The sequence below is a fragment of the Mustela nivalis genome (assembly GCF_964662115.1).
Source record: "Mustela nivalis genome assembly, chromosome: 17".
NCBI lineage: Eukaryota > Metazoa > Chordata > Mammalia > Carnivora > Mustelidae > Mustela > Mustela nivalis.
The window spans coordinates 14,443,911-14,469,124 of record NC_139036.1 but is presented as its reverse complement, the minus strand read 5'-3'; the positions used below and the strand labels follow the sequence as shown (position 1 = coordinate 14,469,124).

General features: G+C 59.0%; 1 protein-coding gene across 4 annotated transcripts; it reads left to right on the top strand.

Annotated features, from left to right (window-relative positions):
* Positions 1-1,925: 1,925 nt before the first annotated feature.
* SREBF1 (sterol regulatory element binding transcription factor 1) lies at positions 1,926-24,541 on the top strand. 4 transcript variants are annotated; one of them, XM_082706862.1, is made up of 20 exons: positions 2,326-2,582; positions 14,885-14,983; positions 16,422-16,853; positions 17,243-17,430; positions 17,518-17,655; positions 17,736-17,957; positions 18,574-18,688; positions 18,900-19,120; positions 19,357-19,558; positions 19,680-19,858; positions 20,127-20,388; positions 20,464-20,630; positions 20,821-20,989; positions 21,478-21,586; positions 21,834-21,943; positions 22,060-22,192; positions 22,365-22,530; positions 22,978-23,178; positions 23,268-23,376; positions 23,683-24,541. In XM_082706862.1, the coding sequence occupies exons 1-20, from the start codon at positions 2,492-2,494 to the stop codon at positions 23,910-23,912; spliced, it is 3,543 nt and encodes a 1,180-aa protein (XP_082562988.1). In that variant the 5' UTR covers positions 2,326-2,491; the 3' UTR covers positions 23,913-24,541. The 4 variants fall into 4 exon arrangements, with proteins under 4 accessions (XP_082562986.1, XP_082562989.1, XP_082562988.1 ...); XM_082706860.1 differs by lacking the exon at positions 14,885-14,983 and having other exon boundaries at positions 1,926-2,582; XM_082706861.1 differs by lacking the exon at positions 2,326-2,582 and having other exon boundaries at positions 14,821-14,983.
* Positions 24,542-25,214: the final 673 nt, after the last annotated feature.

The following is a 25,214-nucleotide window of genomic DNA, read 5'->3' as shown; positions in this document are numbered from 1 at the left end:
AGGGGCACACCGCCATGGCTTGCATCCCTCAGTGCCCTCGCACACACTCCCTTGTGTGAGGTCGGATCACGCCAGCCAAGAGGGACTTGGAGGGCTTGTTTGGGGGTCTCAGTCTCTTTAGGGGGAAGAGCCACCAAGAAAAGGTTTCCCTGAAGCACAGTGGCCCCCTTCCCATCTTTCCCCACTCTCACGATGAGAATTTCCCTGGTAATCTCATGCTGTGAAGCAAAGTTTTGTCTCTTTGGCTGCAAAGATTTAAAGCACCCCACACCCCAACTATGCCCCATGGCATTTCTAGTCTGGGTGGCAGTGCTCCTGTTGGCCTTGCCTTACCCTCTCTCCCCTCACCTCTACTTACGGCATGCATATTTACTGAATCATGCTCTTTACATATACAGTAAACTCATTTAAAGAACAGTGGGGCAGGTCTGCTGTGATGATGGCTCCAGCACACCTTACCTACCTCTGCAGAGTGACTGCAGGAAGGGTTCGTCTCATTTTCCAACCTAGTAGCTGAGACTCAGAAAAAGGAAGTGAGAGGTTCTGGGTCACACAGCCAGCAGGTGAGAAACCAGACCAGCTGCCTGACTCTGGAAAAAGTGGTCTTTAAAGGCCCTACTCAGCACCTGCTCCTCTCCCCACTCCCCTCCCTGGGAAGGGCTGTTAGGATTTTCAGGGAAGTAACCAGACTCCCAAGGCCTTCTGGGTACTTGGCTCCTCCTTGGGTGGTAGGGTCTGGGGTAGTGGGACAGGATGAAAGATGGCTGAGGGGAAGCCAGATACATCTGGGCTCCCAGGAGAAGTTCATCTGGATCCCTGGGTGGATTCCCAGAGCAGGGCCACTTTGGGGGGAGATATGGTTTGGAGACCCCCATGGCTCCTGGCTGCTTCTGTGCTGGGTAATTTTCCATAGCAGCCACTTCCGGGAGGGGAACAAAGAGAGCTGCTCCTACAGGCTGAGCCCTTGGGAACTGGGCCTCCCAAGTCCTCTCCTGGCCAAGGCACCCCCTTTGAGAGTGCACCACTAATTTTACTCCCTCAGAAGGCGGGGCCAGACAGGCTATATCTGGAGTCTGAGCAAGACAGTGTTTGGGATGGCGTGACTCACTGAGGCCAGGGGCTAGGAGAGACTGGGGGGTCTAGACCTTTGACGGGTCTTCTTGGCTGCCCTCCCCCAAGGGTGCTTTTGTCTGCTTGCATAATTCCAGGGACAGGAAGCTCACTGCCTTTCCAGTTTCAGATACTCAAATGTTCTAGTTTATCTCTGTGTACCTAGGTGGGACCCCACCACCACCACCTAGCTCCAACCACCATCTACAGGGCCCAGGGTTCAGTGTCTAGCCATTTTCCCAGCAAAGCTGCCTCCTCTGACCCAGACCCAGCCTGTCATGATCCACGGCAACCTGGCTCAAGGCTAAAGCCAAGCCCACCTCTGCCGTGTGTCAGCCATCCTGGCTGCTCCCCGGGGTGGGGTGGGGGGCTGAGTACCAAGTTTGAAGTCAGAAGAGTCCTGGGGCCCAACCCTGTCCCTGTTTCTGAATAGCCGTGTGCCTGGGTAGTTAGAACTCTGGGTCTTCCTGTCTTCCTAGGTACTGAGGCCAGCCTACTTCTGGGGGTGGTCTGAGTCCGTTGGCTCCCAAGTCCCTCTACTGCCACCACGGCTGGATCTGGGAGGAAACCAGATTTAATCAGGAAGGGAAATTCACGTCTCTTCCAGGCTCCCTTTGGGCTACCCCTTATCGGGAGACCAATCTGATCTAAGGAAACTGGGGTGTGGGGGTGGGGAGCAGGCTGATCTCACAGGCCCAGCGGGCACCCCCCCACCCACAGTATAATCACTAACATCCCAACCAGCCTATGGAGAAGCCTCACCAAGCTCCACTGGTAGCTGGTGAAATTGAGGACAAGAGTTGGCCCGACAGCACACAGCAGATCATTAGAGCTATCACTTGGACAGATCTGTCCCGTTCTAAAGAGCCAAGTCTAGGAAGTGAGGTTTGTCCAGACCCACCCCGCTCCTGCCACAAGTCCAGAGACCTCTGGGATAGGCCCTGTCCTGGAGCTTCCACCCAGCCTCCTTGCTTGGTGTTGGAGAAACTGAGGCCCAGGGAAGACGCTGCTGTGCCAGAGGCTGGATAAAATGAATGAGTGGAGGGCACACTGATGGAGAGGCCGGTTGTGGGTAGGTTGGTGAGGCAGACCCTGAAGGCGGGTGCCGGCTCTCCCCAGGTGGGGTGGGGCCCCGGCTACTCCGGAGGGCGGGGCCTCCCGGTAGGGCCCCGCCCCCGCCCCGCCCTCCCTGCAGAGCCACCGCGGGGGAACCCAGTTTCCGAGGAACTTTTCGCGGGCGCCGGGCCGCCACCGGGGCCAGGACGGGACGTGAACGCGCGCAGCGGCGGCAGCGGGCCGGGGCCAGCGGACGCGGCGCTCCCAGCGAAAGTCCGTACGCAGCGGCGGGCCCGGCGGGCCGCCCGGAGGAGGCGACTGCGCCATGGACGAGCCGCCCTTCAGCGAAGCGGCCTTGGAGCAGGCGCTGGCCGAGCCGTGCGAGCTGGACGCGGCCCTGCTGACCGACATCGAAGGTACGTCAAGGGCCGGCTGGACTCCGCGCGAGTGTGGCACGCCGGCGGCGACCGGCGGCGACCGGCCTTTGTCTCCCGGGCCCGCTCGGGGCGCGGGCACCGGCTCCGTGCTGCGTGCGCGGGGGCTTCCCGGCGCCTCTGGGCAGTGCGCTGCGGGCCCCGGTGTCCAGACCGCGCCGAGCCTCCCTGCGCCCGCCCTGGCGTCTCGGGCCGCGCCTCGCCGGATCCCTTGGAGGCTCCCGGCCGGGCACGTGCGCCTCTGGGAGTCTGGGGCCCTGCGCGGCGCAGCCAGCGAGTTCTCAACCCAGTGGCGGTCGCCGCAAGCCTGGAGACCTGGGCGTCGCCGAGGCCCCGCCCCTGACCCAGCCCTGACGTCAGCGCGGGGTTACTCACGGTCATTCCCTCCGGCCCAAGAGTTCAGCTCGGCGCCGAGCTCCTGCGCATGCGCGCGGCTCTTCTCGTGTCCCTCCTCCCTGTCCCTTTCCCTCCCGCCCCCGTCCGGGTCTCCTAGTCCTAGATGGGCATCGCTTGGGCAAACATTTATTGAGCAACTACTCCATACCAAGCCGAATCCTCGGCACTGGGGGTTCACACACCGACCTGGGCTTCTCGTTTTCTTGGAAGCACGGAAATCCTCAAGAAAACCCGTAGACGGATATTTAGTTGCGCGTTGGGGTGGAGCGAGGGTGGGGTGAGACCTCTTAGAGCCTACTTTAGAGCTGAGACTTGAGGGTCAGGCCCGGGACCTACGGGGAAGGATGTTTTCCCAGCCAAGGATGTTTTCCCAGCCACCGAGGGGCTGGGCGGAGCCGCGGCACGGGTTCACTATCTTTGAAAACATCTTATTTGCTAGACAAAGGAGGGGTTTGGGGACCCTGCAGCAGGTGTTGCCCCATTGTGTAGAGGGGGCCAACCACAGACCCCAGCAGACAGCCCTGGCTAAGCGGCTCTTGGTCGATGGGGGGACCTGAGGCCAAGAGGACAGGATTCAAACCTCCCACCGCATGGACAGACGTGTCCATGGAACCTGTGGCCACCTGGGGTTGGCAAAACAGACACCTCTAAGTCACTCGCTCCTACTGCAGCCTTGATAGGATTGTGGGGATTTTCCAAAGCAGCCTTCCCCTGTGCCCTGGAGTGACGAGCCCCAAACCCCGGACCCTGAGGATATGCGAGCCTGACCCCACTCACAGTTCCACAAGGCCCAGGACCAGTAGTGCAGACTGAAAGGCACCATGACCAGGTGGTGAGGACCGGGACTTTGGGGTCAGGACTTGAATCTGGACACTACTCACATACTTTGCTGTCCTGCCCAAGCTCTCTAAACCTCTAAGCCTCAGTTTCCTACTCAGGATGTGAATGCTTCCCTTCCTGGGGGATTTGAGACAGTGAAATCAGGGCAGGTGTATCTCTGCCATGGGTCTGGCATAGACCTTTCTCACTGACTCATTTATAGAAACATATGTCCTGAGGCCCAAAGATCAGGCCCCTGTGCAGCCCTTGGGGTATGGGGGCAATTATGCACCTGCTCTAATCTGGGAGAGAAGGGGGTTGACTGGGGCCTCTTGCTGGGATGGACCTAGAGTTTGCCCACTGCAGCAGGAAATTTCTTGATTTTTATCCAAACTTTCCGTTTTCCCCCTAATTGCACAGTGAATCTCTGCGTTGTAGAAAAATTAGAAACTGCAGGTGAGCAAAAAGAAGAAAATAAAATCTTCCTTAAACCGGTCATGCAGAGATAGACTCCGTTAATTATGTGGGGATTGTTTTCTGGGTTGTGTGTGTGTGTGTGTGTGTGTCTTTTTAAAAATTTTTTTGGAACGGCTGGATATTCGTGATCTGGTTCTTAAAAATACTACCATTGAGGTATATTTTACCTGCCCTAAGATTTACCCATTTTATTTTTATTTTATTTTTTAAAATTAATTAATTTATTTATTTGACAGAAATCACAAGTAGGCAGAGAGAGAGGAAGGGAAGCAGGCTCCCTGCTGAGCAGAGAGCCCAATGCGATGCGGGGCTCAATACCAGGACCTTGGGATCATGACCTGAGCTGAAGGCAGAAGCTTTAATCCACTGAGCCACCCAGGTGCCCCAGATTTACCCATTTTCAGTGTACAAGAAGTTGTTACATTGACCAAGCTGTTGGCCATCACCAGTTAGTTCTAGAACATTTTCATTGTCACAGTAAGATCCTTCCTGCCAAACTTACAGCTACTCCCATAGTCCACTCCCAGCTGGTCCACACCCGGCTCTAGGCAGCTGCTGAGCTATACTTTTAAAAATCAGAACAGGGTCCGTTGGCTCACAGCAGATTATAACCTGCTTGGTTCCATGTCAACAGCCAGACCACAACCAAGGTCCCTAGTTTATCCACCAAGTCCCCCATTGGTGAACATCCATGCTGTTTTGTTCTCATAAACTGTACTGCAATGGACCCCAGCCCAATCTGTGTGTGTGTGGGTCCTCCTTTAGTTCCATAAGCGGAGGCTCTGGGAGGGGAATTGATGCTCAGACGCCAGGCCTCCTTTTGAGGCTCTTACCTGCCCTTGGAGTGAGGCAGATTCAAGATCTAGAGAGAGTGACTTGGGGGTGGGAAGGCAGGGCCAGAAGGTCTCCAGGTCCCCTAGGAGGAAAGAGGATTGAGAGGTGGGCCAGGCAGGGCTCGAGCTCCTGGAAGGGTAGATGGACTGCATCCTGGAGGCAGTGGGGAGTTTGGCGGGGATCAGAGCAGGCCAGTGCTATGCCTGAGTTCCCTAGACAGCTGGGGTAGAGGACCACAACACAAACAGGAGCACTGAATGTATGTATCCCAGGCTCCTAGCTGACCAGTGAGTCCTCCTGACAACCCTAAGTGGGTAGACTTAAGATCTGCATCTTATAGTTGAGTGCCTTGAGGCGCACAGAGAGGTTGAGTGACTTGCCTGAGGTCACACAGCTAGAGCATTATAGGGCCAGGATTCAAACTTGGGCTGTGGACTCCTCTAAGAGTCAGGGTGGGGGTAGAAAGCAGTAAAATGGGGAACCCCGGGGTAGGTGAGTGGCTCAGTCAGTTCAGCATTGACTTTTTTTTTTTCTTTAAAGATTTTGTTTATGTATTTGAAAGAGAAAGAATGAGAGAGAGCGAACACGAGAGGAGGCAGGGTCAGAGGGAGATGAAGACTCCCTGCTTAACAGGGAGCCCAATGTGGGACCTGATCCTGGGCTTCCAGGATCGTGACCTGAGTTGAAGGCAGTCACTTAACTCACTGAGCCACGTGGGTGCCCCTGAGCATACTGACTCTTGATTTTGGCTCCGGTTGTGATCTCAGGGTCGTGAGATGGAGCCCGGTGTCTGCTCTGCGGGGAGTCTGCGTCTCTCCCTTGCCCTCTGCCTCTCCCTGAAACTGCTCACCTGCACCCCTGCTCTCTCTCTCTCTCTCAAATAAGTCTTTAAAAAAAAAAAAAGTGATCAGGGAACCCAGGAGGCTGCTCCACGTGGGACTCTGCTGGGGGCCTGACAGTAGGTCATAAAGGGGTCAGAGGCCAAGCGGCCGCCTCCCCCTCCCAGCCCGGAGCACGGCCCTGGAGTCATGAGACTGAGGACTGTCACCCAGGAGCCGGCCAAGGGCCTTAGCCCCACCCAGCCCTGCTGCCTGCCTTTGCCAAGCCCTCTGTCATGTGAACGGGTTTTGGGGTGGAGCTGCCAGCAGGAGCCCTTAGCTCTGTGGGTGAAGGCGTTAACCTGGCTAGGGCCACCATGACCTCTGGTTTGCATTGTCCCCTGGGGCCTCCTGTGGTTGCTCTGTGCTTTGGGGTCCCTGGTGGCTGCGGGCAGGCCGCGGGGACAGGAGGGCAGTCCTGTGCCATGTTGGGGGTTATTAAGCACCTGCCTCTTTGCTGATTCATTGATTGGATTTTGCACATGCTTTTAGGTGCAGAAGAGGCACGCAGAGATGGGGTTCTGGCTGGGGGCCTTCCTGGCTACCAGGGGGGTGCTGGGCCCGACCGAGGAGTCGTCTTGGGGGCTCTGGTTTGTCTGAAGCCTTTGGTGGTGCTGTTTGTCTGTCCTCTGCCTGGATGCCTTCACCTTCGTTCTTTGTCATATACTGGGGGTCCTCCAGGCCAGGGTAGCCTTCCTAGACCTCAGTCCTCCCCCGTCCTGCCATCCCTCCCAAGGTGCCTGGACAAACCACAGGAGGGCCTGCTCTTAGGGCTATTATCTGGGTCTAGGCCAGTCCCCGACCCCACGCCTCTCCCCATGGTATCTCATGCCCAGTTCTTTTGCCCAGTCCCACCAAGCTTGGACCCTTTTTAGAAAACATCCTGAAGGGTGCCTGGGTGGCTCAGTTGGTTAAGCGTCTGACTCTTGGTTCCAGTTCAGGACATGATCTCAGGGTTGTGAGATCGAGCCCCTCACTGGGGCCCAGCGTGGAGCCTGCTTAAGATTCTCTCTCTCCCTTTCCCTCTGCCTCTGCCCATGGACCCCATGCGCACTGCCACTCTCTCAAAAAAAGAACGAAAGAAAGAAAGAAAAGAAAGAAAAGAAAACACAGCTCAGGACTGCTTACCACTCAACTCCCAGCTCCAGGCATATAAGCCCTCAGTTCCCAAACAGCCATGGCTCCCCAGTGCCCCCAGGACGATGTTCCCTTGTGTTGGCCCTGCCTTCCAGACCTGAAGAGTATGTGGGACCTGTCTCTTTGGGGAGTGGAGAAAAACACGCTGGGAGTGGGTTGAGGTGTCTGGGAGTTACCTCCTGCCCGATGGTCACCTCGCTGGACATAAACATCCTTGGTGACCTGGTCAGCCCCAGGCAGGGGTCACCGCCAGGCAGAGGCCTAGGATCTGGACTTCGCCTGCCAGCAGGGGTAGTTCAGATGGGACTGGCCGCGCGTGCCAGAGAAGTGTCTGTGCCATTGTCTTCTGCCCACCACATGTGTATGTGCATGTGCCCTTTGATCCCCAGACCCGACTAGGATGGCATATATGTGAGACCTATGTCCACTGCAGCTCCATGGACAGGAGCAGGGAGAGCCTTAGAAATGGATTTGGGGCTCTTGGGAAAGAGGGTGCTTGAGGCTGGATCCAGGCGTGTGGGTCCCCTGCTGGGTTTGGGACTTGGTGGGAGTGGGGGCGGGGGGGTCCATCCCACCTGGCAGAGTTGGTGACCTTGGAAAGCCCACGCTGACCTGGGACCCTGCCCAAAGTCACCCCCTGCCCTCATATGACCCAGAAAGCCTTTTCCTCCCAGTCACATGCCAGGGCTACCCCTCCTAGGACTCTGGGGTTCCTGTTGGAGCTCAGGGGTCTTCGGATTCAACCCCTGTTGTGTGACCTTGAACAGGGGGCTTGACTTCTCTGAGCTTCGAGTTCTCATCAGTGTACTGGGAATAATAACAGAACCATCTTCTTGGAGTTGTGGGCCTCAGATGAGCTCATTTAGGTCAAAGGCTTAAGCAGCACGTAGTAGGCCCTCAACTAGTTTTCATCATTTAGAGCACTTACCTGGCACCTAATGGGTTTAGCTTAACAAATGTTGCCAGATTATCCAAGGATCCTGTGTTGGAAGTTTCTATAGGCTATGGTTTCAGGTTCTCAGCAGCCACCATTTGATTCTGGGTCTCTGCTTGGGAGACAAGGTGGGGCTGGTCAAGGTTAGTGGGGAGCAAGTGCCCTGTCCTTAGCTACCATCACAGATAGAGAAAGTGCAGGAGGGCTGCGTGGCTCTGTCAGTTAAGCATCTGCCTTTGGCTCGAGTCCTGATCCCAGGGTACTGGGGTTGAGTCCCACAATGGGCTCCTTGCTCAGCAGGGAGTCTGCTTCTCCCTCTCGCCCTGTCTCTGCTTATGTTTCCTCTCTCACTGTCTCCCTGTCTCCATCAAATAAATAAATAAAATCTTACTAAAAATGAATCTTTTAAAAAATAAATAAAGATAGAGAGAGTAGAGCTGAAAGGAAACTTCGAAATGCCTTTGTCATCTCCTCACCCAATGCACAGATGAGGACCAGAGGCCTTGAAACACCTGACTCACCATAACCCCTTAGGCTGCCCAGCCTATGTGGTTCAGGCCTGATGGTAACGGATGGGTGTGAAGGAGCTAGAGACCACTGAGAAGCAGCAGGAAGGCCAGACTCAGCAGGGATTGCTTCCCAGGCCAAAGAATCGAGCTGGCAGAGGAAGGCAGAGCAAGCAGGTGTTTCTGAGACTCTGGTCATCCTTGATAGTTCACTGCACAAAACATCTCAAAGCAGGCAGCCTTGGAAATGCAAAATAAAACAACTTTGGGGTTCCAGTCACACAGCTTTCCGGGGCTAAGCAAAGCAACCAAAAGTAAATAAAAATTATAAAACCCAGTGCTGGTGATGCAATGAGGAAATGGGGACATGTTGCAGGGGAGGTTGTAAAGGGGTTTCTCTTTTCCAGAGAGTAGCCCAGCAACTCTAAAACAGCGTGTTTGTTCCCTTTGAACCCATGTCTCCACTTCAGATTTAAAACAGGCTGCGGGGAAACAATCCCAAATGGGGAAATAGATAAAATTTATATAAAGAAATGTGCAGCAGTGCTATTTAGACTGGGAACAGTTGCTTAGCAGTAGGGCACTACTCCCAGATTGCCACTGTCTCCAGCCTCTGGGTTGGTTTTCAGCTGCCAGAATGATAAGTGTGTGCCCCAAGCCTACACCTAGGACAAGATGTCTGAGTTGGGGCTGACCAGCATCTTTTTAATGGCCCTCTTACAGGTCATGTCCAGGGTCGTTTGGTCTGGAGAAATGGGATCTCGTGTGTGGGGTGACACAGATGGGAGAATCTGAGAAGGTAACACCAGAGCAGGTTTTGAAAGAGGAACAGGAGTTTGGTGGGTGGACAGAGGCTAGTGGGAAGGACAGCCCTGGCAGAAGGAACAGCTTGGGTGAGAGCCCGTGGCTGCAGACCAGCAGTGGGGTGGCGGCTGGCTGGCTCTCATCCCCTCTAGACTCAACCTTGTGCTGCCGATGCTGGGGTCACTTGCTGGTTCAGGCCCCGGCCCTTTCTTGAGGGGCTCCCCGCCAAGGCCTGGCTGCTAACAGTGGTCAGGAAGGCCTCTGGGAAGGGGCAGTGCCCAAGCGGAGCCTCACTGTGCTTCGTGCTGCCTCCTCTCCCGATCCTGCACTCCACACACGCCTCCTGACCGGAGACAAGTGCTGCCAGCAGGTTGGGGCACAGCCAGGCTGGAGCTGGGGCTCCCTCCCATCTCTGGCAGGCTGGAGCTGATGAGTGTGGCTCTGGGGTTGGTAGACCCGGGTTGGAGTCCCAGATTCTCTACTTGGCAGTGGGGGCCCTCGGACACACACGGCCTCTCTCTGAGCCTTAGAGTCCTTGCCCAGCTAGAGGGCCCGTGCCCAGGTACCCCTGGGGCTCCCGCCATGGGCCCATCCCATTCCGGGAAAAGCCAGCACACGCTCGCACCCCCAGGCAGGCCTGAGTGCACAAAGAGCAGTCTGTCCCTGTTGCATACATGACTAGCTGAGAACATGCAACCCTGCTGACCTGAGTCCGCGGGAGGATGGCGGAGGCACTGGGAGGAGCAGCAGGCTCCCTGGGATGCCAGCTGAGCGTCCCACCCCTGCCATGTGTCCTTCATGAAGCAGCTGGAGGTGGAATGCTCCAGAGGTCCCATAAGCCCTCTCCTGTGCCGGTACTGCTGTATACCCTTCATTCTTCTTCACACTTGTGTGACCCTTCGCGATTTGCATTGCACCGGGCGGTTTGCAAACTTTGCTGCCCATTTCCTGGAGGGTTGGCATCCTTGTGACAGATAAGCTTGTGTTGGATTCCCAGCTCCTTGGCTGCCTCCCCAACCTCTATCCCCTCTTTGCTTCTTCTGTTCCAGTTGCACTGGCCTCCTTGCTGTCTCATCTTCCTCTTACCAAGCTCACTTCTACCTCAGGACCTTTGCACTTGCTGTTCCTTCTGCCCCGGACATTCTTCCTCCCTCCTGCCCACTCCTGTCATTTAGGCCCCTGCTCGGATGTTGCCTCCTCAAAGAGGTTCGCTGATCATCTCATCTGTAGTGGCCCCTCACATTCTTTTTAGAATCAGTTTCTCCGTGGTGCCCATCACCATCTGCCCTTACCTTCCTCCATGTATGTGCAGACCGTTGGTCCCTGGAACATAAGCTCCATGAGGGAAGGTCTCTGTGCTATGTCCCTGTGCCCCAGTGCCTGGCAGAGACCTGACACACAGAGGACACTTAAAAGACAGTAGAGGGGCGTCCCGGTAGCCCAGTTGGTTAAATAGCTGACTTTTGATTTCAGCTCAGGTCACGATCTTAGGGTTGTGAGACAGAGCCCTGCGTCCAGCTCTGTGCTCTGCGCAGGGTCTGCTTAGGACGCTGTCTCCCTCTACCACTCCCCCTCACGCTTTCTCTCTTTCTCTGTCTCTCAAATAAATAAATAAATAAATAAATCTTTAAAAAGTGTGTGGGGGGGGGACGCAGTAGATACTGTCAGAGAAACAAATCTGGGCGTCATGGACCAGGCCAGGTGAGTAAGGTGGTGAGCTCCCTGTCCTGGGAAGCATGCAAGCAGAGCTTGTTTGCAGTTCAAAGCCTCATCCAGGCTGGATGGGCTAGAGGTTCCTGTGATGATCAGAGCTGGGCTCCTGCCAGTTTGTGACGTTGGGTCCTCCCAAGATTCCCATCATGGCCTCACAGAATAAACAGGCCAGAGGATAAAAGGCTGCCCCATATCTGCCTTCCAAAGGAGGTTTGGAGGTAGAGCCGGGTGGGGGGGCGGGGGTGCTGCTCAGGTTTCCTGTTGGGCCCTGATAGAATCAGGGCACGACTGGAAAGGAGAGGATAAAGGAGGAATCCAGGCCTGGGGAGCAGTTGGGGTTGGAGGGAGTGTGAGGTGGGCCCCCTGAGGCCCACCGTTTATGCCTCCTCTTCTCTGTATTCCAGGAGGGCGTGCAGGAGCTGCACAGGCCTTCTGAGTCTCTCTCTGTGCTGGAAGCCCAGCGCTCAGCTCGCTGGACAATGGCCCATGAGCTGGGGACATGGCCAGTCTTTTGGGGCCCACTGTCCTGGCTCCCAGGGCTGGGAGTGGGCACCTCCTTGCTTCACCCCTGTGCCAGGCCAATTTACTCTCCATAAAGCAATCGCCATTAAATGTGTATGGAGTTCCAACTTGAACATTGCAAGTATTGGGCAACTCACTACCTGTATTAACAGTTCTAGACCATTCTGGTTGCTGCAAAGAGACTAACCTTTATTGAGATCTTGCTGAATGCTGGGTACTTCATGCACTTGCTTTTTTTTGGAGAGAGAGAGAGAAAGCGAGCTTGCGCAAGCAGCGGGAGGGGCGGGGGCAGGAGCAGAGGGTGGAGGGAGAGAGAGAATCTTAAGCTGGCTCCACATCCAGTGTGGAGCCTGACACTGGACTCGATCTCACGACCCTGAGGTCATGGCTGGAGCCGAAATCAAGAGTTGGATGTTTAACCAACAGAGCCACCCAGACGCCCCCATACACTTGCTCTTTTATTATTTTTTTCTTTCATTTTTGTAGTTAAGATGCCGTATTACATGAGTTTCGAGTGTACGATATAGTGATTCAGCATTTCTTGACATTACTCAGTGCTCATTGTGCTAAGTGTCCTCAGTCCTTGTCACCTGCTTCACCCATCCCCCACCCAACTCCCCTCTGGTCACCGGGTCAGTTTGTTCTCTAGAGTTAAGAGTCTGTTTTCTCAGTTTGTCTCTTTTTCATTGGTTTGGTTATTTAAATTCCATATACAAATGAAATATGGCACTTGTCTTTCTCTGACTTATTTCACTTTGCATTCTACTCTCTAGATGCACCCATGTTGTTGCAAATGACGAGACTTCATTTTTGATGGCTGAGTAATATTTCATTGTGTATGTGTGTACACACAACATCTTCATTCATTCATCATTGATGGACAACCTAGGCTGCTTCCATAATTTGGCTTTTGTAAATAATGCTTGCCCTTCTAGAACCCCAGCGCTGTTACCTCTGGGAGACGAGGGATGGAGGCTCAGAGAAGGGGAGTGATCTGCCTGGCATTACATGGCAAATGAGGCGCAGAGGGAAGGTTGGCCCCTGGGCTATGTGGGGGACGAGGTGGGCTGTGGGGCTTGGTCTTGAATTTCCAGCCCCTGTGTTAGCTCGGACACCCAGCTTCTTTGGGAATAGGCTGACAGATTCAGCTCCAGGGAAGAGTGAGATGGGGGGTTAGGGAAAAGCTAACCCCTGCCTCAGAAGCCTTTCCTGACTCCTGCTACCCTCAGGGGGACCTTGACCCTTCTCCCTGCCACCTCCTCAGGATGGAAGGGGGGCAGAGCCCAAAGATGTGAGGAATGAAAAACAAAGGCGAGAAAATATGTTGAAAGGAAGAGTAGGGGCGCCTGGGTGGCTCAGTGGGTTAAGCCCCTGCCTTCGGCTCAGGTCATGATCTTGGTCCTGGGATCGAGTCCCGCATCAGACTCTCTGCTCAGCAGGGAGTCTGCTTCCTCCTCTCTCTCTCTCTCTGCCTGCCTCTCTGCCTACTTGTGATCTCTCTCTGTCAAATAAATAAATAAAATCTTAAAAAAAAAAAAAAAAAGAAAGGAAGAGTAGGATGAGACAGGAAGGGGGCGGGCAGGGCTTAACCCCTCAGGGCTGCCTCTGTCTCTGGCCTGAGAAGTCTCAGGCGAGTGTGTACTTGTCGGCCCTGCTGTATTCTGGGCTCCACAGCTGGGGAACGTGGTAAGGAAGAACAGAGCCATGAGGGTCTGCTCTTGAAACTCCGGCCTGGAATTCAGGCCTCGGTGTCTAACCTGTCTTCAGTTACCTGAGTGAGGTCAGAGCCTTTCCAACAGCAATGCTTTGTTTTGTGGTTTGGGGGATGTGGGAGAGTGTGAGCACCCACCAGCTGAGGAGAGAAGGAGGTGGAAGTGCTAGAGGAGAACTTCCTTATCCTTGGCGCCCCCTACAAAGCCATGGAAAGTTCTAGAAAGATTGGGAACTGGATGCGTGTGAAGGAGATGAAGCTCCGTTTCCTTGTTTAGGTTGGTGGAGAGGGAGAAAGATGGGGGCTGGAGTCCCTCCTGGCCCACACTGCTCAGTGGCCAAGCCCGCCTGCCCAGGATTCAGCACCCCCCCCCCCCCCCCCCCGCCGGGACCACAGGAGACTGGGAGCCAGAGGAGGGGCAGGTTGAAGGCTGGGGCAGGACTTGCTGCAGGTCTGTTTGGCCACGAAAGCTCAAGCTGACAGCCTAGGCTGTTGGTTATGCTTTGTTCATCTGTGTGTGAGTTGAACTTTGACCTACTCAGAAGGGGGGGCAGTCCTAGGTACCTCCTCAAATGACCCCCAGAGCCTGTCACCCTGGGACTGACACCCCTGGCTTCCTCACCTTGTGTCCCAGGGATTGGGTTGCCTCTTGGTCTCCCAGGTCTCTACAGTGAACAAGTGAGTCACACTTGACCCGGTGACTGCTGGGGGCAGGTTGTGAGACTTGGAAGTCTGGACAGACTTTACTGACCCCCTTCCCCCTATCCCAGACCCAGTTGTCTGCAAAAAGACAACTGTCCAAAGACAGAGGAATCAGGTTCAAGTATTAAGTGCATGTGTACTTTGGGATAAGGGTTTCCCTTCCTCACTCTGAGTCTCAGTTTCCCAGCAGTGACCTGTTATCAGGCGTCCATGTGGTGGAGGGTGGCCTCATGCTGGGGCTGCCCCAGGAAGGGGAGGTCCCAGCACCCACCACCAGACAGCCCTTGGCCTTAATTCAGCGCTTCGTGGTACTGAGCGCCTTACCCGTTTTCTCCTTTACTTTTCCCATTTGAGGCCAGGGAGATTTGATTATCTCGTTGTCTAGAGAAATAAACTGAGGCCTAGAGGTGGGGACCGGCACGGAATGCCAGAGATTTGGGAAGAATGTTGGGGCATCCTTGCCTCAGTCGTCCCGGCCCCGCGCCCACTCCGCCGCACTTCGAGGTGCTAACGGAGGTGGTTGGAGCTAGCGGCGTAGGTGGGCCGGTGACCGCCAGTAACCCCGGCGGATGTCGGCGCGGAGTGGATTAAGGGCCCGCGTCCGCGAGTAACCCCGGCCCCATTCAGCGCCGCGGGGTGAAACCCGAGCCCGAGCCGCCGTCGGGGGTGGGGCGGGGGCAGGGGCGGGGCCCTAGTGAGGCAGCGGCGCGGACGCTGATTGGCCGCGCGCGCTCACCCCATGCCCGGCCCGCGGCCCCGGGGGGCGGAGGCGGGGCGGGGCCGCCGGGGCGGAGGCGGGGCGGGGGGGCGGGGCGCTCCGCGGGCTTTATAGCGCCGCCGAGTCCTGACAGGTGAAGTCGGCGCGGTGCGGAGACCGGCAGGCCAGCGGCCGGGACGCCCCGAAGGGGCGGCGGGCGCGGGCCGCGGAGCCATGGATTGCACGTTCGAAGGTATTTTTGGAGGAACCTCCCACCCCTTTATCACAGAGCCTCCACCTCCGCTGCGGGGTCACCATCCCTGGTTTCCTCAGAGGGGGACGTGTGTGTGCAGTGGCCGTGGAACTGCCGGTGTCCCAGCGGGGAGAACGGGTTCCTCAGGGGACGGCTCCCGCTGGAGTTGATGGGCCACCCCCACCCGCAGTAGTTGCCCCCACCCCCCGCGTTTGGGGTGAGCATGGCTTTCCCGCGACCTCTGGCCACCAACCCCCGCCCCCGGGGCAGCGGGGTGGGGGAAGAAGTGGGGAGGATCCCAGTTGTCCCCGCTCCCCAGAGCCAAATCCCGGACCCCAGTCCCGGATTCACTCAGCTTTTCTTTCAGGGCCTCAGTTTCCCCATCTGTCAGAGGGGCTCAGGAGGGCGGGGGTCAGGGGTGGGGGGCCCTGCCAGTGTAAGAACTGCAAGCCTTCAGTACCTGCCATGTTCCGGAGCGCCCATGAGGTGTTTCCTGTGGAGGGTCTGGGGACTGAGCCTGGCACCCCATCTCTGAGGCTGTTGGAGGCCAGAGGGCTGTCCCCTCCGGCAGGAACGGCCCTGCCTCTGCACCTGGCAGGAGGCAGGCAATCATGAGGTGAGGTCCGCTGTGGGCCAGCTTCCTGCTCTGCCAAGCCTCCCAGCAGCCCTGCCATGAAGGGTGTCGTCCTTTTTTGTTGTGCAGATGAGGAAACTGAGGCCCAGTGAGGAGACTTTTGCCCCAGGTTGCACATCAAGTGGGCAGTTGGGCAGGGCTCAGGCTGGGGATCTTGCAGGGCACTTTAACCCAGTGGGTGGCTGTCCCTAGTGGGTTAGAGGGCCCCAGGCCAACAGTCGGGCAGCTAGTTGCCCGCCAGCTGGGGGAGAGGCTGGAGCAGGGGCAGGGAGTGTGTCCCAGTCTGTATGAGGAGGCAGGAGTCAGGACAGCCAGCATTTGCTTTCATGGAGGGGAAACTGAAGCCCTGAATGGCCCAGTCCCTGGCTTGGCTGCAGGCACAGTCTGGGCCTGTGCCCAGAACCTGCAGGGACACACTGGTTGGCACACACGTGGCTGGCAGCTGGGTCAGCCCCAAGCCTTGGTCTGTTCCACAGAGGAATGGGTTGAGGTTGGCAGTTCTGAAGTCAGCCATTTGGGGCCCAAACCCCAGTTCTCAGCATAAGTGTGTGGCACTGACCTTGTCCAGCTCTTGTATGGGCTGCGGCGTACATGAGAAGCACCAGGCGTTGCTCCTGATGTCACAAGTGCCCAAGACGTGGCCGTGTGTCTGGGAGCATGGGTTCATATGGATGGCTTTCTATTTCTGCATCGCTGCCCCACACGTCCAGCTGTGTGGACTGGAGGCGCGAAGTGTGTGAAGCCCGGTACAGGGGCCAGCTCCTGCCCTCCTGTCACTCACACAGCCTCTTCTCCTTCCTCCAGACATGCTGCAGCTCATCAACAACCAAGACAGCGACTTCCCTGGCCTGTTCGACCCACCCTATGCCGGCGGCGGGGCAGGGAGCACAGGCCCTGCCAGTCCTGATGCCAGCACCCCAGGCAGCTTGTCCCCATCTCCTGCCACAATGAGCTCCCCACTCGAAGGTTTCCTGGGGGGACCCAAGGCGACACCTCCACCCTTGTCCCCTCCCCAGCCTGCACCCACCTCCCTGAAGATGTACCCCTCTGGGCCTGCCTTCTCCCCGGGGCCTGGTATCAAGGAGGAGCCAGTGCCGCTGACTATCCTGCAGCCCCCGACCCCGCAGCCCCTGCCGGGGTCCCTCCTGCCCCAGAGCTTCCCGGCCCCAGCTCCACCACAGTTCAGCTCTGCCCCTGTCTTGGGCTATCCCAGCCCCACGGGAGGCTTCTCTGCAGGTAAGAGGGGTGGTTTGGGGGGAAGGGGACCACAGGAGCACAGAGAGCAGGGTCTCCCGTGGCCTCAGTAGAGGAATTTGCAGGCTTTAGAAACGAGGCCTCAGCTGCCCATTACTAGCAGTACTTCTAGGGTGTTGTCCTTGTTGGGTGAAGACTTGCCTCCCACTCTGCTGCAGTGGCCCCCTCAGTGCCGCCCTTCCAGGGACAAATGCATGGCTGGAAAGTTAGCACACCCACATCAGAGCCGCAGGCAGGGGTTGTCCCCACAGGAAACTGAAGCCATGAGGGCGATGACTCATCCTGGGTCATAGGGTAATAGGGCCCCGAGGGGTGGGTTGAAAGTGGGTCAGGGCGGCCTGTGCCCGCAGCCCCAGCCTTTATCTCTGCAGGGACCCCTCCAGGGAGCACCCCGCAGCCGCTGCCTGGCCTGCCACTGGCTTCCCTGCCAGGGGTCCCGCCCGTCTCCTTGCACACCCAGGTCCAGAACGCGGCCCCCCAGCAGCTGTTGACGGCCACGGCCAACCCCACGGCAGCCCCTGGAACAACCACGGTGACCTCGCAGATCCAGCAGGTCCCGGTGAGGCAGTCTGGGCAGGCATCAGGGAGGGGGCAGCCCCCAGTCCCCGACTCAGCAGCTCTTGGCTGAGGCCGTTCCCTGTCCCAGGTCCTGCTGCAGCCACACTTCATCAAGGCAGACTCGCTGCTCCTGACGACCATGAAAACAGACATGGCAGCCACTGTGAAGGCGGCGGGTATCAGCTCCCTGGCCCCTGGCACAGCTGTGCAGACGGCGCCCTTGCAGGTGGGTGGTGTGGGCGGGGCAGGAGGCTGGGGCTCTGCACCTGAGCATGCCTGGCTGGTAACCTGCGCCTGGCCCTTCAGACCCTGGTGAGCGGAGGAACCATCCTGGCGACAGTGCCACTGGTAGTGGATGCCGAAAAGCTGCCCATCAACCGGCTGGCGGCTGGTGGCAAGGCGCCGGGCTCTGCCCAGAGCCGTGGAGAGAAGCGCACGGCCCACAACGCCATTGAGAAGCGCTATCGTTCTTCCATCAACGACAAAATCGTCGAGCTCAAGGACCTGGTAGTGGGCACTGAGGCGAAGGTGTGGGCAGTGGCGTTCAGAGGCACACTCCGGGGCGACCCTGGGGAAGCAGGGGACTGGAAGAACCAAAAGGCTTGGGACTGAGCCTGGGCCCTGGGCTTCAGCCTGTTTGGGCCCATGATTCAGCTGAGCTTTATGGCGGGTCCCCAGCATGCCAGGGGTGCATCGGGGCCCTGGGGACATCACAGGGAACAGGCAGACAAAAATCCTGCTGTTCTGAGACTGATGTTCTAGGGGGAGAAAGAGACGATACACAGAGTAGAGAAGTAAGCATTAGAGCCGCCAGATGGGGAGAAGTGCTATGGAGGAAAACCACATGAGGAGAGGGACAATGAGGCTACATGTCTCAAGCACATCACAAAGGTGACATGACGGCAGCAAAGACCTGAGTGAGGGGAGGGAGTCAGCCAGACACTGTTGGATGCCCTTGACATAGGAATCCTCATGTCTGTCCTGGGCGATGGGTTTTACTAGGGGAAGAACATTCTACTTAGAGGGAATAGCAAGTGCAACGGTCCTGAGGCAGCGGTGTTGTGAAGTAGCCCCCCCTTGCTTAGGTGCCCACACGCGAGGCCTGACCGGCCCCCCTGTGCCATCTGCCTCCTACCCCACGCAGCTGAATAAGTCTGCCGTCTTGCGCAAGGCCATCGACTACATCCGCTTCCTACAACAGAGCAACCAGAAGCTCAAGCAAGAGAACCTGAGTCTCCGCTCTGCTGCCCACAAAAGCAGTGAGTCCTGGCCTCACCCTGCCCCCTGGCTCTGCACCCCACCCCCCCCAACTCCCACTCCCGCCCCTTAAGCCCTAACCCTACAAGGGCCTCAGCCCATCCTTTGGCCCCAACTTGGCCAACTCCCATTTCCCCCTCTCCCCTGCCATAAGCTGATCTGGAGTGGGGTATCTAGCCTTCATCCCCAGCCCTGCTCCTTTCTGGCTTACAGAGTCTCTGAAGGATCTGGTCTCAGCCTGTGGCAGCGGAGGAAACACAGACGTGCCCATGGAGGGCATGAAGCCCGAGGTGGTAGACACACTGAGCCCGCCTCCCTCGGACGCTGGCTCGCCCTCTCAGAGCAGCCCCTTGTCCCTCGGAGGCAGGAGTAGTGGCAGTGGCGGCAGTGGAAGCGACTCGGAGCCCGACAGCCCAGTCTTTGAGGACAGCCAGGTTGGGCCCAGCCCTGTTCCCCACAGTCCTTCTCCCCTCGATATCTGAGCCCCAGGAAGCCCCAGGTCAGGAAAAGCCCCCTCACATAGCCCACCTCCCGTTTGACAGAAACACTGAGGCCTGCAGCCGTGTGGGTCCCACAGTAAGGCCTGGCGGAGGGCTGATCCCTCCTTCCCTGTAGCGGCCTCCGTGGGCCACTTCCGCTCTGCCCTCGCTGACCCGCCTACCCCTACCAGGTGAAGCCCGAGCAGCTGCTGTCCCCCCGCAGCCGGGGCATGCTGGACCGCTCCCGGCTGGCCCTGTGTGCACTCGTCTTCCTCTGCCTTTCCTGCAACCCCTTGGCCTCCCTGCTGGGAAACCGGAGTCTCCTTAGCTCCTCAGATGTCAGCAGCACCTACCATGGTCCTGGCCGCAACATGCTGGGTGCTGAAAGCGGAGGTAGGACAGGTCCCCAGCACGGGTCTCCTTGGCAGGGAGGGAGGATGGGGGACTCAGGGAGTGTAGCTGGGGATCTGGATTTCCAGGGTGCTGTGTCCCCGGCCCTTCTGTCTGTCCCTAGACGGCCCTGGCTGGGCCCCATGGCTGCTGCCCCCACTGGTCTGGCTGACCAATGGGCTGCTGGTGCTGGTCTTCCTGGCGCTTCTCTTTGTCTATGGAGAGCCAGTCACGCGGCCCCACTCGGACCCTGCTGTGCACTTCTGGAGGCATCGCAAGCAGGCTGACCTGGACCTGGCCCGGGTAAGGGCTCAGATCCCCGGGGGTGGGCTCAGGGGCTGGGTCAGGGCCAGGACCTGGGAAGCCCCTGGGAAGGTGCTGGGTGTCCCTTCTCTTCCTTTCCCTGCCCTGTCCTTCCTGCTCCTATCAACCCCTCAGACTCACGGTGATGGGGGGGACACCAGGGTCATTGTGGGGAGCCCGAGGTGGAAGGATCTTCGGAGCAGGAGGGGTAGCGTGTGTTCAGATCCTCTGATCCCTCTTTTCTCACCTGGAAAACCCTCATCACCAGGGGGACTTTGCCCAAGCTGCCCAGCAGTTGTGGCTGGCCCTGCGGGCCCTGGGCCGCCCGCTACCCACCTCCCACCTGGACCTGGCCTGCAGCCTGCTCTGGAGCCTTATCCGCCACCTGCTGCAGCGCCTCTGGGTGGGCCGCTGGCTGGCCGGCCGCGCTGGGGGCCTGCACAGGGACTGTGCCCTGCAGGCGGACGCCCGCGCCAGCGCCCGGGATGCCGCACTTGTCTACCACAAGCTGCACCAGCTGCACACCATGGGTATGCCAGGCAAGGGACTGGGCAGGAGGGGTTCCCGCCACCGCACCCCTGCCTCACGTCCTGCCTGTCTTCCAGGGAAGTACACGGGCGGGCACCTCGCTGCTGCCAACCTGGCCCTAAGCGCCCTGAACCTGGCAGAATGTGCAGGGGATACCGTGTCCGTGGCCACGCTGGCCGAGATCTATGTGGCCGCCGCGCTGAGGGTCAAGACCAGTCTCCCACGGGCCTTGCATTTTCTGACAGTGAGTGGGTGGGGGGCCGGTGCCGACCAGGCCGGGGGCTCCCTGGGCAAGGCGCTCATAGGAGGAGGCAGCTAGTTACTGGATGGGGTGGGGAGGACTCCAGGCCCAACCGGGCTCTTAGCCCTGAGGGTGGGTTCCAGCGAGTCCCTGGCTGGGTCCAGTGTGACAGCCTAGCTCCCCTCCCCCACAGCGCTTCTTCCTGAGTAGTGCCCGCCAGGCCTGCCTGGCACAGAGCGGCTCGGTGCCTCTTGCCATGCAGTGGCTGTGCCACCCCGTGGGCCACCGTTTCTTCGTGGACGGGGACTGGGCTGTGTGCAGCACCCCGAGGGAGAGCCTGTACAGCTTGGCCGGCAACCCAGGTGCTCTCTCCCCGCCATGCCCATCCCTATTGCCCTCCATCCTTTGTGGCCCATTCCCCTTCCTCATTTCTGCCCGGTCCCTAGTCCCTGCATCTCTGAATGTCCTTGCCCCAACTCTGCTCCTGCCACCCTGACCATTGTTGCTGTGGAGGCTACAGGGGGCGGGAAGGCTGGGTCTGTCTTGTTGGGGCTCTTCAGAAACGAAGAGGGAGACAGGAATTTGGGGGTGGGTAGTTGATCTGAAAGCTGATCCCAAGCAAGACCGGTGTTGAGTAAGGAGATGAGATGGAAGGAACAGAGCTGGTAGAGGTGGGTTATTAAGCAGATTATATTGTCTGCGGTAGGTTTATCCTATCCAAGGGCACCTCGGGACACTTATCTGCCCCACTGGCGTGCCCAGGAAAGAGCCGGTGGTTGGAGAGGTGAATGTGGAGAGGAGGGGTGGGGCCCTTCCTGCCCCGGGCCCGCTCACACACTCCTCCCCACAGTGGACCCATTGGCCCAGGTGACTCAGCTGTTCCGTGAGCATCTCCTGGAGCGAGCACTGAATTGTGTCGTTCAGCCCAGTCTCAGCCCTGGATCAGCTGATGGAGACAGGTGAGTGACCCTGAGCCTAGAGTCTGAGAGTGGCTATGTCCAGTGACATGGGTGGGGGGCCTGAGCCACACCTGCTGTGTGGCCTGAGGCACATCTCAGTTCCTCCCTGGGTCTGCTTCCCCAGAGGCTTGCCAGGAAGAGACAGAGCTGGGAGGTCAGGCTGGTGGGAAGGCGGGAGGGCTGGGGCCTTCCCAGGACCCCTGCCCCACCCCCCCGTCCTGATAGCCGGGTCTCTCTCTTGCCGCAGGGAGTTCTCCGATGCCCTGGGGTACCTCCAGCTGCTCAACAGCTGTTCTGATGCCGCTGGGGCTCCGGCCTGCAGCTTCTCCATCAGCTCCAGCATGGCCACTGCCACCGGTGAGCCCCCAGACTCCCCGGGACCCCCGCCTCGGGCCCAGCTCCGCACTGGCTCAGCCTCAGCTGCAGTGTGGCTCAGCTTCAGGGAGCCCCACCCCCAACCCTGCTCCCTGCAGGCACAGATCCCGTGGCCAAGTGGTGGGCCTCCCTGACAGCTGTGGTAACCCACTGGCTGCGACGCGATGAGGAGGCGGCCGAGCGGCTATACCCGGTGGTGGAGCACCTGCCCCGTGCCCTGCAGGAGTCTGAGTGAGTCCAGGCCGGATTCTCCCTGCCTACCACCCCCACCCCCAGCACAGTGCTGCCCCCCAGCCTTTACTCTGCGCAGCTGGGGTCTTGTGAAGCCAGAACCAGAACAGTGGGAGCTTACTGAGGGCCTGGGCGCTGTCTGACCATCGGTCCTCTGCCCTGGCCCCAACAGGAGACCCCTGCCCAGGGCAGCTCTGCACTCCTTCAAGGCTGCCCGGGCTGTGCTAGGCCGCGGGAAAGCAGAGTCTGGCCCAGCTAGCCTGGCCATCTGTGAGAAGGCCAGTGGGTACCTGCAGGACAGCCTGGCCACCACCCCAGCTGGCAGCTCCATCGACAAGGTGAGGAGTGGTGCCAGGGGCCTGGCAGGTCTGGGCGGGGGTGGGGGTGTCACCGCTTTTCCATCCCTGGCCATTCCCCCTTGCGCTGCAGAAGACCGGCTGGGCTTGGGGGCCGCAGTTTGCCTTGCTTTTCTGGCTGAGGCTTGAGTTCAGGGGAGAGTGGCTGTCCCCCTCTGGCCCCAGCCTCCCCACCCCCAGGAGGAGTGGGGTGAGGGGTCTGGCAGAGCCCTCCTTGGAGGCCGCTCCTGTGGCAGGTGGCAGGCGTGGGGGCCTGGAGAGGCGGGCGGCCCCGCGGTGCATTGCTGTTGCATTGCACGTGAGTGACGGGGGTGCAGTGCCTCGGCAGTGCAGCCCGGAGCCGGCCCCTGGCACCGCGGGCCCCCACCCATCCCCTCCCACAGCCGGAGCCCCCCATGAGCCCTGCACTGCACCCTACCCCCATCCCAGGCCATGCAGCTGTTCCTGTGTGACTTGCTCCTGGTGGCACGAACTAGCCTGTGGCGGCGCCAGCAGCCACCTGCTCCCACCCAGACCTCGCAGGGCCCGGGCGCTGGGGCCCAGGCCTCTGCCCTCGAACTGCGCGGCTTCCAACGGGACCTGAGTGGCCTGAGGCGTCTGGCACAAAGTTTCCGGCCTGCCATGCGGAGGGTGAGTGCCGCCGGGGCCCTTTCCCCTCAGGTGCGGGGAGAGTGGGGGCCCAACCTGAACCCCGACTCCCCTGGCCCTTTCCTGCCCAGGTGTTCTTGCACGAGGCCACGGCCCGGCTGATGGCGGGGGCCAGCCCCACGAGGACACACCAGCTCCTGGACCGCAGTCTGCGGAGGAGGGCAGGACCCTGTGGCAAAGGTGAGTGGGGTGCTGCCCTGGTAGAGGTCGGGTTTGGCCCCGCCCCGGGGTTGGGAAGGCCTGATGGACGCTGAGCACCCCTGTATGGAGAGGCAGAGACTGAGGAACTTCACGGTGGTTGCCAGAGGGCAGTAGTCTGAGAAATCCACTGGGGGCCACTGCCACCTGTGGGATAGGCGGCTGTGCCCGAGTGCCCTGTATGAGGCAGGTCCTGGGAAGGGGCTCTGAGGCTCCACTGGTGCCCCTGAGGTGGGCAGGGCTGGAGGGGCGGGGCCAGGTCCTGAGCCCTGACTCCCGTGTGCGCAGGCGCAGGGGCGGAGCTGGAACCGAGACCCACGCGGCGGGAGCACGCAGAGGCTCTGCTGCTGGCCTCCTGCTACTTGCCTCCCGGCTTCCTGTCGGCGCCGGGGCAGCGCGTGGGCATGCTGGCCGAGGCGGCGCGGACCCTCGAGAAGCTCGGCGATCGCCGCCTGCTGCACGACTGCCAGCAAATGCTCATGCGCCTGGGCGGCGGGACCACCGTCACCTCCAGCTAGATCCCTGTCGGCGGCCCCAGTGGGGCTTGTGTGCCGGGCCGGAGCCTCGACGGCCAAAGGCAGTGCTGGAGACCCCAGGTGTCCACGGTCCACCCATGTACTGCACTGTCTCCTGGGCGGATGGGAGGTACTCAGGGGCTTTTGCTGCCTCTTGACCTGGGAGGCCCGAGTAGGCGCGACCCTACCACCCCCACCCCCACCCTCACCCCCACCCCCACCCTCACCCCCACCCCCACCCTCACCCTCGCCCCCACCCCCCACTGCAGCCCAACCCAATGGGCCACGGCCAGCGTGGTGCTGACCTCTGGTGGCCAATTGGGGGACTGCGGGGGCCGGGCCGGCCGCTGTGACCTTGCTGTGCAAAAGCCCCAGTGGCTTTTCCCTCTCCTGTCTCGCAGAGGAGTACATTTCACTGAGCTGAGGGGGGCCTACTTCGCTTTCCCAGCCAGCTAAGGGGGGTTCTACTCCAAGGCGCCTCTCTCCCTTCTGGGGAGATATGTACATAGTGTAGATCAGGGCGCACCAGCCTCCTGGCCTCTGAGGCTCAAGTGTTACTTTGCTTTTTGCAAACTTTATTTTCATAGGTTGAGAAGTTTTGTACAGAGAATAAAAGATGAAATTATTTATAATCTGGGTTTTGTTCCTTTGGGGAGGAGGGTGTGTACTTTAGCTGATAGACTAGCCCAGCAGAGGGAGGGCCTTTGGGCCTCCCCATCTCTTCCCACCACAGCACCCAGGCAAAGGATTCCTATACCCATCAGTCCCAAGGGACCAGAATTTCCCTTCGATGTGGGAGGCCTGTCGCTGTGACCTCTAGGTGACCTGGATTCCACCAGTTTATGGACCACACAGTTGGGCTCTATCAACCCTTAATCCTGAAGGGCTGTTATGGTCTGAGCTGTCCCTTTTCACCTCCCTGCTTCTACCCCTGAGTTCCCAGGGTGACATGAGAGGATGTCTCCATGACCTGAAGGATCTGTTGTGACAGGAGCCACAGCCTGGTATCCCCTTTTGTTGGGGCAGTTGGTCTCACCTCCCCCACCCTGTCTGGGCTCTCCCTCTCCCATGCTTGGGGAAGTCTTGGGTCCCCATCACAACCTGAGACCCTAGGGCTGCATGAGGTGTGGGTGGTTGGGTGGGTGTCCACGCAGCAGGGGCCTGTCTTGTTCCTGCCCAAAGGGTAACAATTAAAATCCTTTGGCTGCCCTTGCGCCCCGCTGAACCTTCTTCTCCATTCCCACCCACCCCACCTAAGGCCTGGCCCCCTCTCCCAGTGGAATCTGGTTAGAATCCAGGGGCTGC

Bases quoted from the DNA above. Each gene is read 5' to 3' on its own strand.
- SREBF1 (XM_082706863.1), top strand. From the start codon at position 2,492: ATGGACGAGCCGCCCTTCAGCGAAGCGGCCTTGGAGCAGGCGCTGGCC. The intron at 17,958-18,573 runs GTGTGGGCAGTG...TACCCCACGCAG, and splicing joins TAGTGGGCACTGAGGCGAAG to CTGAATAAGTCTGCCGTCTT. The intron at 20,389-20,463 runs GTATGCCAGGCA...CCTGTCTTCCAG, and splicing joins GCACCAGCTGCACACCATGG to GGAAGTACACGGGCGGGCAC.